This window comes from Schistocerca americana, chromosome 4, assembly GCF_021461395.2.
Source record: "Schistocerca americana isolate TAMUIC-IGC-003095 chromosome 4, iqSchAmer2.1, whole genome shotgun sequence".
Taxonomy (NCBI): domain Eukaryota; kingdom Metazoa; phylum Arthropoda; class Insecta; order Orthoptera; family Acrididae; genus Schistocerca; species Schistocerca americana.
In genome coordinates this window covers 619,141,194-619,154,194 of record NC_060122.1, presented here as the reverse complement: position 1 = coordinate 619,154,194, position 13,001 = coordinate 619,141,194, and the positions used below count along the sequence as shown (strand labels likewise).

The following is a 13,001-nucleotide window of genomic DNA, read 5'->3' as shown; positions in this document are numbered from 1 at the left end:
AACGTAGTATCCTATGACTATAATACCAATGAGTCACTGCTGGAACCGGCTAACTCAGGGTGTAGGGATAAGGTTCAGTCATGGGTAAAGCAAGTAGTAGACTTCAGTTTATTGGTAGAATACTAGGGAAGAGCAATCAGTCTACAAAAGTGATCGCTTACAAATCACTCGTACGATCGGTTGTAGAATATTGCTCGAGTGTGTGGGACCCATACCAGACAGGACTAACAGGGGATATTTAACGTATACAGATAGGGGCAGTACGAAGGGACACAGGTTTGTTTAATCCGTGGGAGAGCGTCTGTGAAGGAAATGGATTGGCAGACTCCTGAAGACAGACATAAACTATCCTGAGGAAGTCTATTAACAAAGTTTCAAGAACGGGGCTTTCAATGATAGCTCTAGGAATATACTGCAACCCCCTCACATAGGGATCGTGAGGACATGATTAGAATAATTAGCATGCATAGAGGCATTCAAACAATCATTCCTCCCGCGCTCCATACGTGAATGGAACAGGAAGAAACCCTAATAATTGGTACATATCCTCTGCCATGCACCTCATGGTGGCTTCCAGAGCATAGACACAGATGCAGATGTACATGTAGATGTTCGGATAAATTACAGATCGCACCGATCGATTGTTGATCGCTCGCAGTTGCCATACGATCTGATGAACTGCATGCAAAGTGTGACACTATGGCTGCGACTAGATGTTAAGCGTAGTTGTATAGTTTTGTTTAGTTTCTCTTTGCCCACCTTGAGTAAGAACTACGGGTACAACTACATGCATAATGGAAGTTTTTAACTTCTAAACAGATTGTCGTAGCGTACTTCTAAGCGACAACATTTCTGTAGATGGCAACTCTGGTCGGTCGGCCGATAAATTGATGCGTGTGTAAGCCCTCAAGAAGAATCTTGGCATAGTGACTGACGGAAGTAACAGTTTCGATAGAGGCCGGAAGGCGAGCGAAATTCATCTCTTTCCGATAGCTATTGACGCAATATAGTTTGTTTACGAGTAGGCAGACCCTCTGAATGCTGTATCATTTGCTAGGTGAAGCTGATTAATCTGACCTGCGAAAATGTATCTGTGACTATCTCCAGTTACACAAAGGCTACTGTCACAGTCTCTTTCGTCCAAGTATCATCAGACAGTAACGACTACCTACCGAAAAGACGTCTGTCGCTACTTTATTTATGTGATGACAGTGCGGTTGGTTCGCACTGCTGCCACCTAAATCGCTCGCTCATGTTTATCAACGGAGTTCCTGCTGCTGCCTCGTATGCTGTTTATTCCACGCTTCTGATCTTTGCAGATTTCTGATGGCTGACGATTGGAGAGGGAAGCGACGGTAGAGGAAGCAATCAAAAAAATTTGAGGAGATAAGTAATTTACGTACATAAAAAAGAATTCCAGAATAAGCTTCCTCTGAGCGATTAACAACATTTGGGAGCTTTAGTCGTTGTGCTAGTTTTCTGTTGATATATTCAGATCTCTTTTGAACCTTCGTGTAAACAAACATTTGCTGGCCTTTGTCATAGAGTGCATTACTCAAGAATGTGATTTCATAGGACTGCTGGAAGTGGGTCCTTGCTTATGTATTAGGTCCTTTCTTGTTGATCTAGCGCGAATTACAATCTGGCACACGCTAATGCACTGAAATTCTTACGTGTCTTTGATAATTGCTGTACTAACTGTGTAAACGGCGTAGTTCTTGTATCAAATCTCACTGAACAGGCAGTTCGAAGTGTCTGCCAATGGAGCCCTTAGGGATGCGTTATTCGCAAGTGCTTATCAGAGCGAACCGCGATGAGGTGAGTAGCCCTATTGCCAGTTACATGTGCCATCAATTAGTGGGTTTGTTTTACCATTGCCGATTCGTGCATCACTTTTATATATAAAAAAATAGGTTTTTAGTTGCAGCTACATCCGCTTACACATATGTCACCTACCGCAAATATCCTTCCCTATCCATCTCCTCCTTTGTCCCTCCAGCCGACCTCCATCTCTTTCCCCCCTCTATCCATCCAACTCCTCCTGCCACCTCTCTGACCTACTCCAATTCACTCACTCCCATCCATCCAGACTCCATCCTCTCTCCGTCTACCTTGTCCTCCCCCTCTCCCCTTCCCCCCTATATGACAAACTACTCCTGGCCCCTCTGTTTTTCTCCTCTTCACTCACTCACTCACTCTCTCTCTCTGTCTATCCCCACTCCATCGTGTCTCTGTCCATCTCCACCTCCCCTTCACTCTTTCAATTTCCTCCTTCTCCTCTTTATCTCTCCTCTCTCTCTGTCCATACCTTCCGCCCTGCACTCTTTCTGCCCGTCTCTACCTCCCTGCGCTCTCTCTGTCCAACTCTTCCTCTCCTGCTTGTCTCTTTCCATCTCCTCCCATCCTCCTCTCTGCCCATCTCATACCATCTCCCCATCTGCCCAACTCCTCTTGCCTCCTCTGAACGCTTCTCCTACTCACCCTCTCTCTATCCATCTTCTCCTAACTTCTCTCTTTCCACTCCTCCTCCCCCTCTTCTCCATCTGCCCTCCTCTCTGTCTTCAACTCTCCTCCCTCTCTTATCTATCTCCTCCTCCATCTCATCTTACTTTGGCCACATCCACCTCCCCATCTCCCTGTTCACATCCTATGTCACCCCCTCTTCATCGTCACACCCACTCCAAAGCGACATGGTTGTTATCCCTACAGTACTTCTTTCCAGACAACAGACCATATCATACTACATTAGGTTGAAGGTGATCCAGTGGTTTACTACGAGATGCAGAAGTACATACACATACATCCATTTTAATATGTATATGTTTATAAAATTTACTAAAAATGCATAGAAAAAAGTGCAGAAAGATAGTTTACAGGTGGGCTGCAGGGGATGGGGGTGTAGGTTTGGCTGGCTCCGGGTCTAAGGTACAGTACTCTCTCTATGCTACAGTGTGATTTAAATTAGTTAGCATCTGACTCTGAGGTCCAAAACTGTGATGTTGTTTCAACAAGTACTGTCTTCAGACAGCCATCACAGCATCCTGGCTCCACAGGGAGAGAAATTCGTTTTAATGTTTTTATCTACCACAAAAATCACGCAAAGAATCTGAAATTCACACACAGTACAGAGCTCCATAGTGTGTCTAAGTGTGTCAAAATGGTTTTCTTGATTTTAATTAGGGTTTCGCGTTTCTTTTGCGATGAAATAGGCGAAATTTTTTTGTCCATGAATGTTTCATATTTCAGAAGTGACAGTCACAATGGTATGTGCACAGGAGAAGGCAGTGGGAACAGACAGTGCCATGTTCCCACTGGTGTGTTGTTAGCAGCAGCAGTCTAGCCCGCTAACTGTCAAATGTCAATTACTTTCGATCGGACTACAGTAGGACAGCGAGATAGGAGGGAACTCACTCTGACTGATGAAGCTCATGATGGCGTCGCTGGTGTCGATGGCGCTGAGCTCCTGCCCGCTGAGGCGGAACTCTGAGCGGGAGCTCCTGGTGGCGCGCGGCTCGAGCAGCGACTGGTAGACGTCGAGCATGAAGCGGGGCGCGGCGCTGTGCAGCAGCTGCGGCGCCGCTGCGCGCGGCCGGCGCGGCAGCCCCAGCAGGCTGAGGATCTCGCGCTCCACCTGCCGCTTCTCGGCGCGCGACATGGCGCGCTGGATCACCGTCTGGTCCAGGCCGTTGTCCGCGTACAGGCCCGACAGCGAGCCGCCGCCCCCGGGCCAGCACGCCGCCGCCAGCGCGGCCAGCAGCAGCAGCGCGCAGCGAGACCGCATCACAACAGCACAACACGGCACTTCACTAGCACAGCACGGCGCACCACGGCTCCTCTTGCCTCTCTGGCGGGCGCTGACGCACTGACCGGTCATGCTCGCGTCTCGCCTGCAGACTGCGGGGAGGCTGTTGCCGCGCCAGACGGGCTGCCGCAGGGTTGCCAACCTGCCGGCGCGGTCCGCTCGAGCCACTGCTTTTCCGTACACCCTATGGCAACGGTAGCATTCATTTCAGCTAGGTGAGGAGAGCCCTACGTCAACGTGACGTAGGCAGGCGTCATCATGAGTTTCACGAGTTGTCCTATCGACTGTTGTGTGCATTCTGTATACATCGACTGTTGTGTGCGTCTTGAATCTGCACTGTTCTTTGTTTTTAGTTGATTTACAAGATGAAGGCAAAATTAAATGGAACTAGATGGTTTAATATTTCCAGCAACATTCGGAATTACTTCCAACTTCAGTTTCTCAGTTTAACGTTTCTGCCCACATGAATTATGTACAATGCATTGGCTTTTATGAAAATACGAAACACTTTAATTTCTCCCTATTTCACGTTTTTATCCACATGATTTATGCACGATTAATCGGACTAAAAAATGCCTAGACACTTTCGTTATAGTTATGATTCCTTCTTTCAGATATTCGTAATGTTCATGAAACACACAATAACATCCCACATTCTTTGGATTGCAGCTTAATAATTAATTATTTCATGTTTCTGTCCACAGGATTTAGACACGATTCATTGGATTTAAAAAAAAAAAAAAGGGGTAGCATTCATTTCAGGCTAGAAAAATAACAAGACACTTTCGTTATGGTTATGATTCCTTCATTCAGATATTCGTTATGTTCATGAAACACACAGTAACATCCCACATTCTTTAGATTGCAGCTTAATAATTAATTATTTCACGTTTCTATCCACACGATTTATGCACGATTCATCGGATTTAAAAAAAAATGACTTCGTTCAGACATTAATTATGTTTCTGAAACACATAATATCATCCCAAATTGTTGGGCATACAGCTTAATAATTAATTCAACTGGGATGAGCGTAACAGATAACTCCTGTCACTTCGTTTGTACACATGTATTTACATTTAGCTTTGACGTTATCGGTACAACCGCAAAGATCGATATACGCACTGATGTAGTCGATTTAGGTTATTTACGCCACGATGACGTAGTGTAACGTCGCTATGACGTAGGAGGAGGAGGAGGAGATTAGTGTTTAACGTCCCATCGACAACGAGGTCATTAGAGACGGAGCACAGGCTCGGGTTAGGGAAGGATGGGGAAGGAAATCGGCCGTGCCCTTTCAAAGGTACCATCCCGGCATTTGCCTGAAGTGATATAGGGAAATCACGGAAAACCTAAATCAGGATGGCCGGACGCGGGATTGAACCGTCGCCCTTCCGAATGCGAGTCCATATGACGTAGGGTTCTCCTCACCTAGCGTGAGATGAATGCTACCCCTATGGCAACAACCGATACACCCAATACCACAGTAGCAACACTGCGTCTCTGTTTCGTTATCCACTGTCACTGCAGAGCGTCAAGCGGCCAGTAAGTTACACTGTTGAGTTCGTCGAGATCTTGTGAAACTGAAAGCGAATTGTTATTGTTTATATTGGTCTGAAGAATGGTTTTTGCGAACGGGAGCGTCTTTAACGCAATAAATTGGTGCAACAACAAGAAAAAGGCACCACATTTGTTTTTTTTTTAGGTTTCCTAACTAACTTAGGAGACTGGACTCCTACATTACACGATTGTTTATTTAAGATTGTCTTGTAACATAAGGTTTTTTACTAGAGAATCTCGTGTTCTTCAAGAACAAAAAAATTTCTAGTAAACAGCAAAAGACCAGTTTTTTTGCAGAAAGGCGTCGTATACCTATTCAAAAACGTGAAGTTTTCTTCGTTACACTTCCAGTCAACTTAGTGAATGTGCGACATTGGTAGCGTGTATGGAATGCAATAACTACATTATTTCACGTAGCAGATAAGCTACCACAACTGTAGCTGAAGAAAAAAACACACAAACGTGATAATAAAAGAACAAAAGCAGTAAAACCGTTTCCCAACACAGAAGAAACCATTTCCACAATCGTAGCTGCATTTGAGTAAAACCGGCAAGAATCTTCAGAACAGCCGGCCGTTGTGGCCGAGCGGTTCTAGGCGCTTGTCTGGAACCGCGCGACTGCTACGGTCGCAGGTTCGAATCCTACCTCGGGCATGGATGTGTGTGATGTCCTTGGGTTAGTTAGGTTTAAGTAGTTCTAAGTTCTAGGGGACTGATGACCTCAGATGTTAAGTCCCATGGTGCTCAGAGCCATTTTTTTTCTTCAGGACATTCGCTTTTGAAACAAAAGTAATTACAGTTACTAAAATATTTATCTTTTACAAAGTAGAGTGAAGTGTAAGAGTCTGCGACAGTTTACGCCCCCTATAAAGTTATGTGTCAAGGAAAATGCCTGTCATAATAAAAACAGGTAACAAAAGAAATACATTCGTCTCATGTCTGAAATATGTCTTTATATTCTCTTGTTTTCAGTTGAGAGCGCTGCAGTAATACACATGTTGGAAAGTATTTCTTCAGCATTCAGTTGTAGCTAAGGTCATTGAATCTAGTAGATTCAGTGGTTTTTATACGTGTTTCATGGTCAATCGCCTTTTGACAATTTAATAAAGCTAGGAACGAAAAATTTAATAATTATTTCGCTAATTAAGGAGAAAAATGAATAAAAACAACTTCAATTTTACGGCTGCTTTCACGCCGCTTGGGGCGTTAGAGTCGCAGCGACTGTCAGATGGTAATTTTCTATGTATATCCAAGGTGTGATCATAGTCTACTGTGCATGTTCTCAGCATCAAACAGTGCTAGTCGCGTGATTTGGACGACACTGCAATTTGCGGTAACAGCGAAACTTAAATATTACGTGTATTCGCCTTGTTTTGTATTCATTTCTGCATGTTTGAGATATAGTGACAGTTGTGCTGAAGCACTGTCGATGGCTATGGCTCTTAGCACTATGCGACTCAACTTCTGAGGTCATCAGTCGCCTATAACTTAGAACTAATTAAACCTAACTAACCTAAGGACATCACACACATCCATGCCCGAAGCAGGATTCGAACCTGCGAGCGTAGCGGTCGCTCGGCTCCAGACTGTAGCGCCTAGAACCGCACGGTCACTCCGGCCGGCCACTGTCGATGCTACGGATGCAAAGAGAAATATCTAAAAGGAGGATCAGTAACTTCTGATACGTATGTACAACCAATGTATAATTGTAAATGTCATATTGATATGAGGCAATTTATATGCTGAAAAGTATCGAGCCACGGTATTATAAAGTCTTGTATTATAGAGATAATTTATGCGATTTTATGGCCATGTGTTTACGAGACAAGGGCTAGATAAATTTGAGAGTGTGAGTAAACTGCCAGTCAGTATATACATATTGGTGCTATCTTCATACACGGATAAATTTATACACGAGAGTCTAATTCATTTTCTCCATTCCATGGAGGTTCTCGAACCCATGTGTGTATCGAACTATTTTTGCATCAGACAATCTTCGGCAAGTGAAAGAAAGAGAGAGAGAGAGAGAGAGAGAGAGAGAGAGAGAGAGAGTAGCGATAGGGATTTACGTCCTCTGTGTTACCACAGATACGTATCACTAATCTCATTTGTATTAAGGCTGCAGTACACAGAAGGCACCTAGGTGCTTCCGCCGTCCTGGGAGGAATGCATAATTTCAGAATTATGTTCACCAACCTGCAGTGTTGTACACCTGCTGTCGCCTGCGCAGTAAACAGCACTTATGTCGTGGGTCTGTTATCTTGTGCTTGTTATAAACTGTTAGCGAGGAACTGCTATCGTAAAAATGATTCAATTTTGAATTGGTTTGTTTAAGCGGGATGCCACCGGCTTTTTTTTTTTTTTTTTTTTTTTTTTTTCTAGCAGAAACTGCAGAATCATAAACAACTTCACGAATCACAAACAATTTCCACTCTTCACACTTTCACAGAATATAAGCAAAATAATGAACTGCCTGTTTACATAATTACTATCAAACTAGTTCTCAATTAAAAGTCTAAAAAACCAGAGACTACTATTTAAGATCTTAATAATCGATGCCTACAATGGCAGAAAACGTGGTTGTCCTCCGAGACTGGCGATTGAGCTTTTATATTTACAAATTAGAAATTGCTAACTTGGTCTTAACAGAGACCGACAGCTGCAGACAACATGTCTCTCCCCCGAGACTGAAGAACAAGCTCTGATCTTACAGCCGAACCAACTCGCCTGCCATCCAAGTCAGACGCGATCCGAAGACCTCCGAAGTGCTGCGCTTGCCTTTATTTTTTATTAATTATTTATTTATTATTTATTATTCTTATTTATTATTCTGCTGGTAATTACGACTTTTGAAATAATGGAACCACAGCCTCCTACAGAGGCTGTATGAAATGTAATTAAAGTCACTGTTTAATTTTTCTAATATTAATAACAGAAGTTTATAATTTTGGCCCGCGACTTCCGAACGCAACAGCCAATCGCGGAGAAGGAGCCCAATTTAGGCGGTCTTCCTCACACCGCATTACATCTTCCACTGCTGCCTTCTCAACTGCTCTAACAAGAGCTTCTTGGAACTGAACATGATGTCTGTACAGCCAGAAATATTACATATCTCCTATACAGTGTCACTGAAATTAATTAATTAGAGCAGATTCGACAATATGAAACAGTGCAATACAAAACCTAAAAAATTTTGTTGGCAGTCTCTTCTTTTATTACTCCAAAATCCGAGCATTGATTTTGTACTTTTCATTTGTTTGACCGTCATGTATAGTTTTACGTTTCTGATGAGATGGCGAAAAAATGTTATTGATATTTTACTTGGCTATAAAAAGTAGAAGTGTAAATAAAGAAAAGCTGCAAATAATAATGGACGAGCAGTGGTGCAAATCGCTTACCGCATTTACTGTAACAATTTCATAGCTCTAAATGCGTTCTTTGTTCGTGAGACTTTGGCACCGTCTACAGCGCTATTGTAACGTAATTAATTAGAACAGATACTCGACAATATAAATAAGTGCAACAAAATGGTTCAAATGGCTCTGAGCACTATGGGGCTTAACATCTGAGGTCATCAGTCCCCTAGAACTTAGAACTACTTAAACCTAACCAACCTAAGGACATCACACACATACATGCCGGAGGCAGGATTCGAACCTGCGACCGTAGCAGTCGCGCAGTTCCGGACTGAAGCGCCTAGAACCGCTCGGCCACCAGCGGCCGGCTAATAAGTGCAACAGAAAACATGAAAACATTATTGGCTGTCACTTTTTATCCTGTTACCGAAAAAAGGTAAATAAAATGGAATTTGAGCTATGATTGGAGTATTGCCGTGCGGTGTGGGACCCGCATCAGGTGGGACTGACGGATGACATCGAAAAAGTTCAAAGAAGGACAGCTCGTTTTGTATTATCGCGAAATAGGGGAGATAGTGCCACAGACATGGTACGTGAATAGGAGTGGCAATCATTAAAACAAAGGCGTTTTTTGTTGCGACGGGGTCTTCTCATGAAATGTCTTTCTCCTCCGATAGCGGAAACATTCTGATGGTACCTACCTACATAGGGAGAAATGATCATTGTGATAAAATAAGAGAAATCAGGGCTCGCACAGAAATGTTAAAGTGTTCGTTTTTCCCGCGCGCCGTTCGAGAGTGGAACGGTACAGAGACAGCTTAAAGGTTGTTCATTGAACCCTCTGCCAGACACTTTATTGTGAATAGCAGAGAAATCACGTAGATGTAGATGATACTGTGGCGAAAAGGCACAATATCATTGCTCTTCACGTCTTTAAGCCAACTTCAGTTCCCGGTGTCCAGTTGTTAAGATCTCTGTAAAACGAGTATGGTAGGCTGACCAGATTTCCAAATCAAAATACGGGACACGTATGGGTACCAAAGATTGCGATACCAAATCTGGAATTTGACCCGTGACTTTATCAACATGGCGGTAAACCCTTAGGATATGGCCCACCTTGACGTCATTCATTAATGCAGGTAGACATAAACACAGGGATTAATACACACACAGTAGAAAATGGGGCTTTTGAGTATAAAATGATCACAACATAAAAAAATATTTAATTGGAGAAAGAACACCAAACCAACGGGACAAGCGCAGGAATTAAGGGGTTTTGGGCGGGGGGCAAACTAAATATAAGGCAATCCCAATAACGAAGACATACCAAATCAGTTGCTAATGCAAAAATTAATCATACATACTCTCACTAAAAAACTCAAAATAACTTGCATTACTAATTACCATATCCGACATCTCCTCTCTTCAACTTCCCAGTTTCAATATTTTTTGTCTTGGTAAAATACTGAATGAAAAATGGATTTTTATGCTTACTTGCGTCGAAGCTAATGCTATAAAACGAGCAACTCTGAATTTAATTACGAATGAGTTCAACTGACGGAGGTGCAAGAACTTGCCTAATCAAAAATGTTGTTTTCATTCTATCTGAGGCGTACTGAGTGGCAATTTATGAGTTACTAACTTATTAAGGCAGTCTGGAGAAGCAAAGGAGTGATGTGTTTTGAATACATGATAAGCAAAACACAATTCTGCTGCAGTAATTTTATCTCTTTCCAAACTATGGTGCGTTTCAAAATAATTTCTGAGAGTTTTATTTGTGCTTGAGGATGATACGTTTGATTTATGTTTCTCTTTTCCAACATAATCCTTGATATGTGCAATATCTCCATGACCAATACTTAAATATGTAATGCAGAGTTTGTAGAAGGCTTCATATTCTGTTCTGATTTCCTTAATAAAGGGATATTTCTCACTATATTTGAAAAATTTGCACTTTCTCTGTGACATTTTGGAGAAGGCTAAAAGACTATAAAAACAGTATTTAGAAACTTCCTGATTAATCTAATAAAGAACTGTACTTCACATACAGCACGACAACTTTTTAAGAAGTTCGCTTTAGAAGGGAGTGAAGGGGGAGGGGCAGTGCACGGGTGAACAGGTTGACAGTATCTCCTGCATTGCTGGCGATGTGAACTCTGTCCGAGCATCCGCTACGCTATATATGTCACACGCAAATAACAAGGTTTCGCGATTGAGCACTGTAAGGACGCTCACATTCAGATATGGTATTATTGGTAATAATAAATTCTAAATAAAGTAAATTCAAGTGGCAATGACTCAGCCTTCCGAAATGCCTTCACAAAAGAAGACTTAGTAAATATTTCAGAATTCGAATGAAGAACAGCTGCCAACATGAGTAACGTAGAAGTAAATATCCTCGGAGTAGTGAAGAACTTATATCACTTACTAAAATTAGTCTTCTGGTCCCGACTGTATACCAATTAAGTTCCTTTCAGAGTATGCTGATGCATTAGCTCCATACTTAACAATCATATACAACCATTAGCTCTACGAAAGATCCGTACCCAAAGACTGGAAAGTTGCACAGGTCACACCAATATTCAAGAAAGTTAGTAGGAGTAATCCACTTAATTACAGGCCCATATCGTTAACGTCGATATGCGGCAGGATTTTGGAACATATATTTTGTTAGAACGTTATGAATTACCTAGAAGAAAACGGTCTATTGATCTATTGACACACAATCAACATGGGTTTAGAAAGCATTGTCCTTGTGAAACACAACTATCTCTTTATTCGCATGAAGTGCTGAGTGCTATTGACAATGATTTCAGATCGATTCCGTATTTTTTTATTTCCAGAAGGCTTTCGACACTGTACCACACAAGAGGCTTGTAGTGAAATTGCATGCTTCTGGACTATCATCTCAGTTATTTGACTGGATTTGTGATTTCTTGTCAGAGAAGTCACAATTTGTAGTAACTGACGGAAAGTCATCGAGTAAAACGGAAGTGATTTCTGGCGTTCCCCAAGGTAGTTTATAAGCCTTTTGCTGTTCCTCATCTGTATAAATAATTTGGGAGACAACCTGAGATGACTCTATCGTTTATCGACTAATAAAGTCATCATAAGATCAAAACAAATTGCAAAACGGCTTAGAAAAGATATCTGAATGATGCGAAAATTGGCAGTTGACCCTAAATAACGATAAGTGTGAGGTCATCCACATGAATGCTAAAAGGAATCCATTAAACTTCAGATACACGATAAATCAGTCAAATCTAAAGGCTGTAAATTAAAGTAAATACCTAGGAATTACAATTACGAACAACTTAAATTGGAAGGAGCACACAGAAAATGTTGTGGGGAAGCCTAACCAAAGACTGCGTTTCATTGGCAGGACACTTAGAAAATGTAACAGACCTACTAAGGAGACTGCCTACACTACGCTTGTCCGTCCTCTTTTAGAATACTGTTGCGCGGTGTGGGATCCTTACCAGATAGGACTGACTGAGTACATCGAAAAAGTTCAAAGAAAGGCAGCACATTTTGTATTATCGCGAAATATGGGAGAGAGTGTCACAGAAATGATACAGGATTAGGCATGGACATCATTAAAAGAAAGGCGTTTTTCGTTGCGACGAAATCTTCTCACGAAATTCGAATCACCAACTTTCTCCTCCGAATGCGAAAATATTTTGTTGACACCGACTTACATACGGAGGAACTATCACAAAGATAAAATAAGGGAAATCAGAGCTCGTACGGAAAGATATAGGCGTTCATTCTTTCCGCGCGCTATACGAGATTGGAATAAGAGAGAATTGTGAAGGTGGTTCGATGAACCCTCTGCCAGGCACTTAAATGTGATTTGCAGAGTATCCATGTAGATGTAGATGTGATCACACAAGCTATCGTCCACTACCGAGCTTGCAGGCGAGTAAACAGGAACACCGAGGAGTGATTCGATTTTTGGCGGCGGAGGGAGTTGAAGGCCCTGAAACGTATCGACGGATGAAGGCTGTGGACGGCGAGTACAGTCTGAGTCGTTCAAGTGTTGTGGAATGGCTCAAACGATCCCTTGATGGACGCGAGTCGCTGGAAGACAATGCTCGTCCTGGACAGGTTAATCGTGTCACCACACCGGAAATGGTTGCGGAAGTGAATGCTTTAGTCTTGGACAACCGCTGAATCACCGTAGACTAGATCCATCGGTTACTGGGTATTAGCGTGGGCACCGCCCACACCATAATGCATCAAATTTCGTAAAATCTGTGCGCAGTGGGTTCCCCAAAAACTGA

The 13,001-nt window shown here is 42.5% G+C and overlaps 1 protein-coding gene across 1 annotated transcript in view; it reads right to left on the bottom strand.

Annotated features, from left to right (window-relative positions):
- Nucleotides 1-3,879, bottom strand: part of LOC124612686 (protein 60A-like) — a 162,005-nt gene extending 158,126 nt beyond the window's left edge. Inside the window, exon 1 of the mRNA XM_047141021.1 lies at nucleotides 3,412-3,879. Coding sequence (XP_046996977.1) covers nucleotides 3,412-3,874 — 463 coding nt within the window. The 5' untranslated portion in view covers nucleotides 3,875-3,879. The remainder of the gene's footprint in view (nucleotides 1-3,411) is intronic.
- Nucleotides 3,880-13,001: the final 9,122 nt, after the last annotated feature.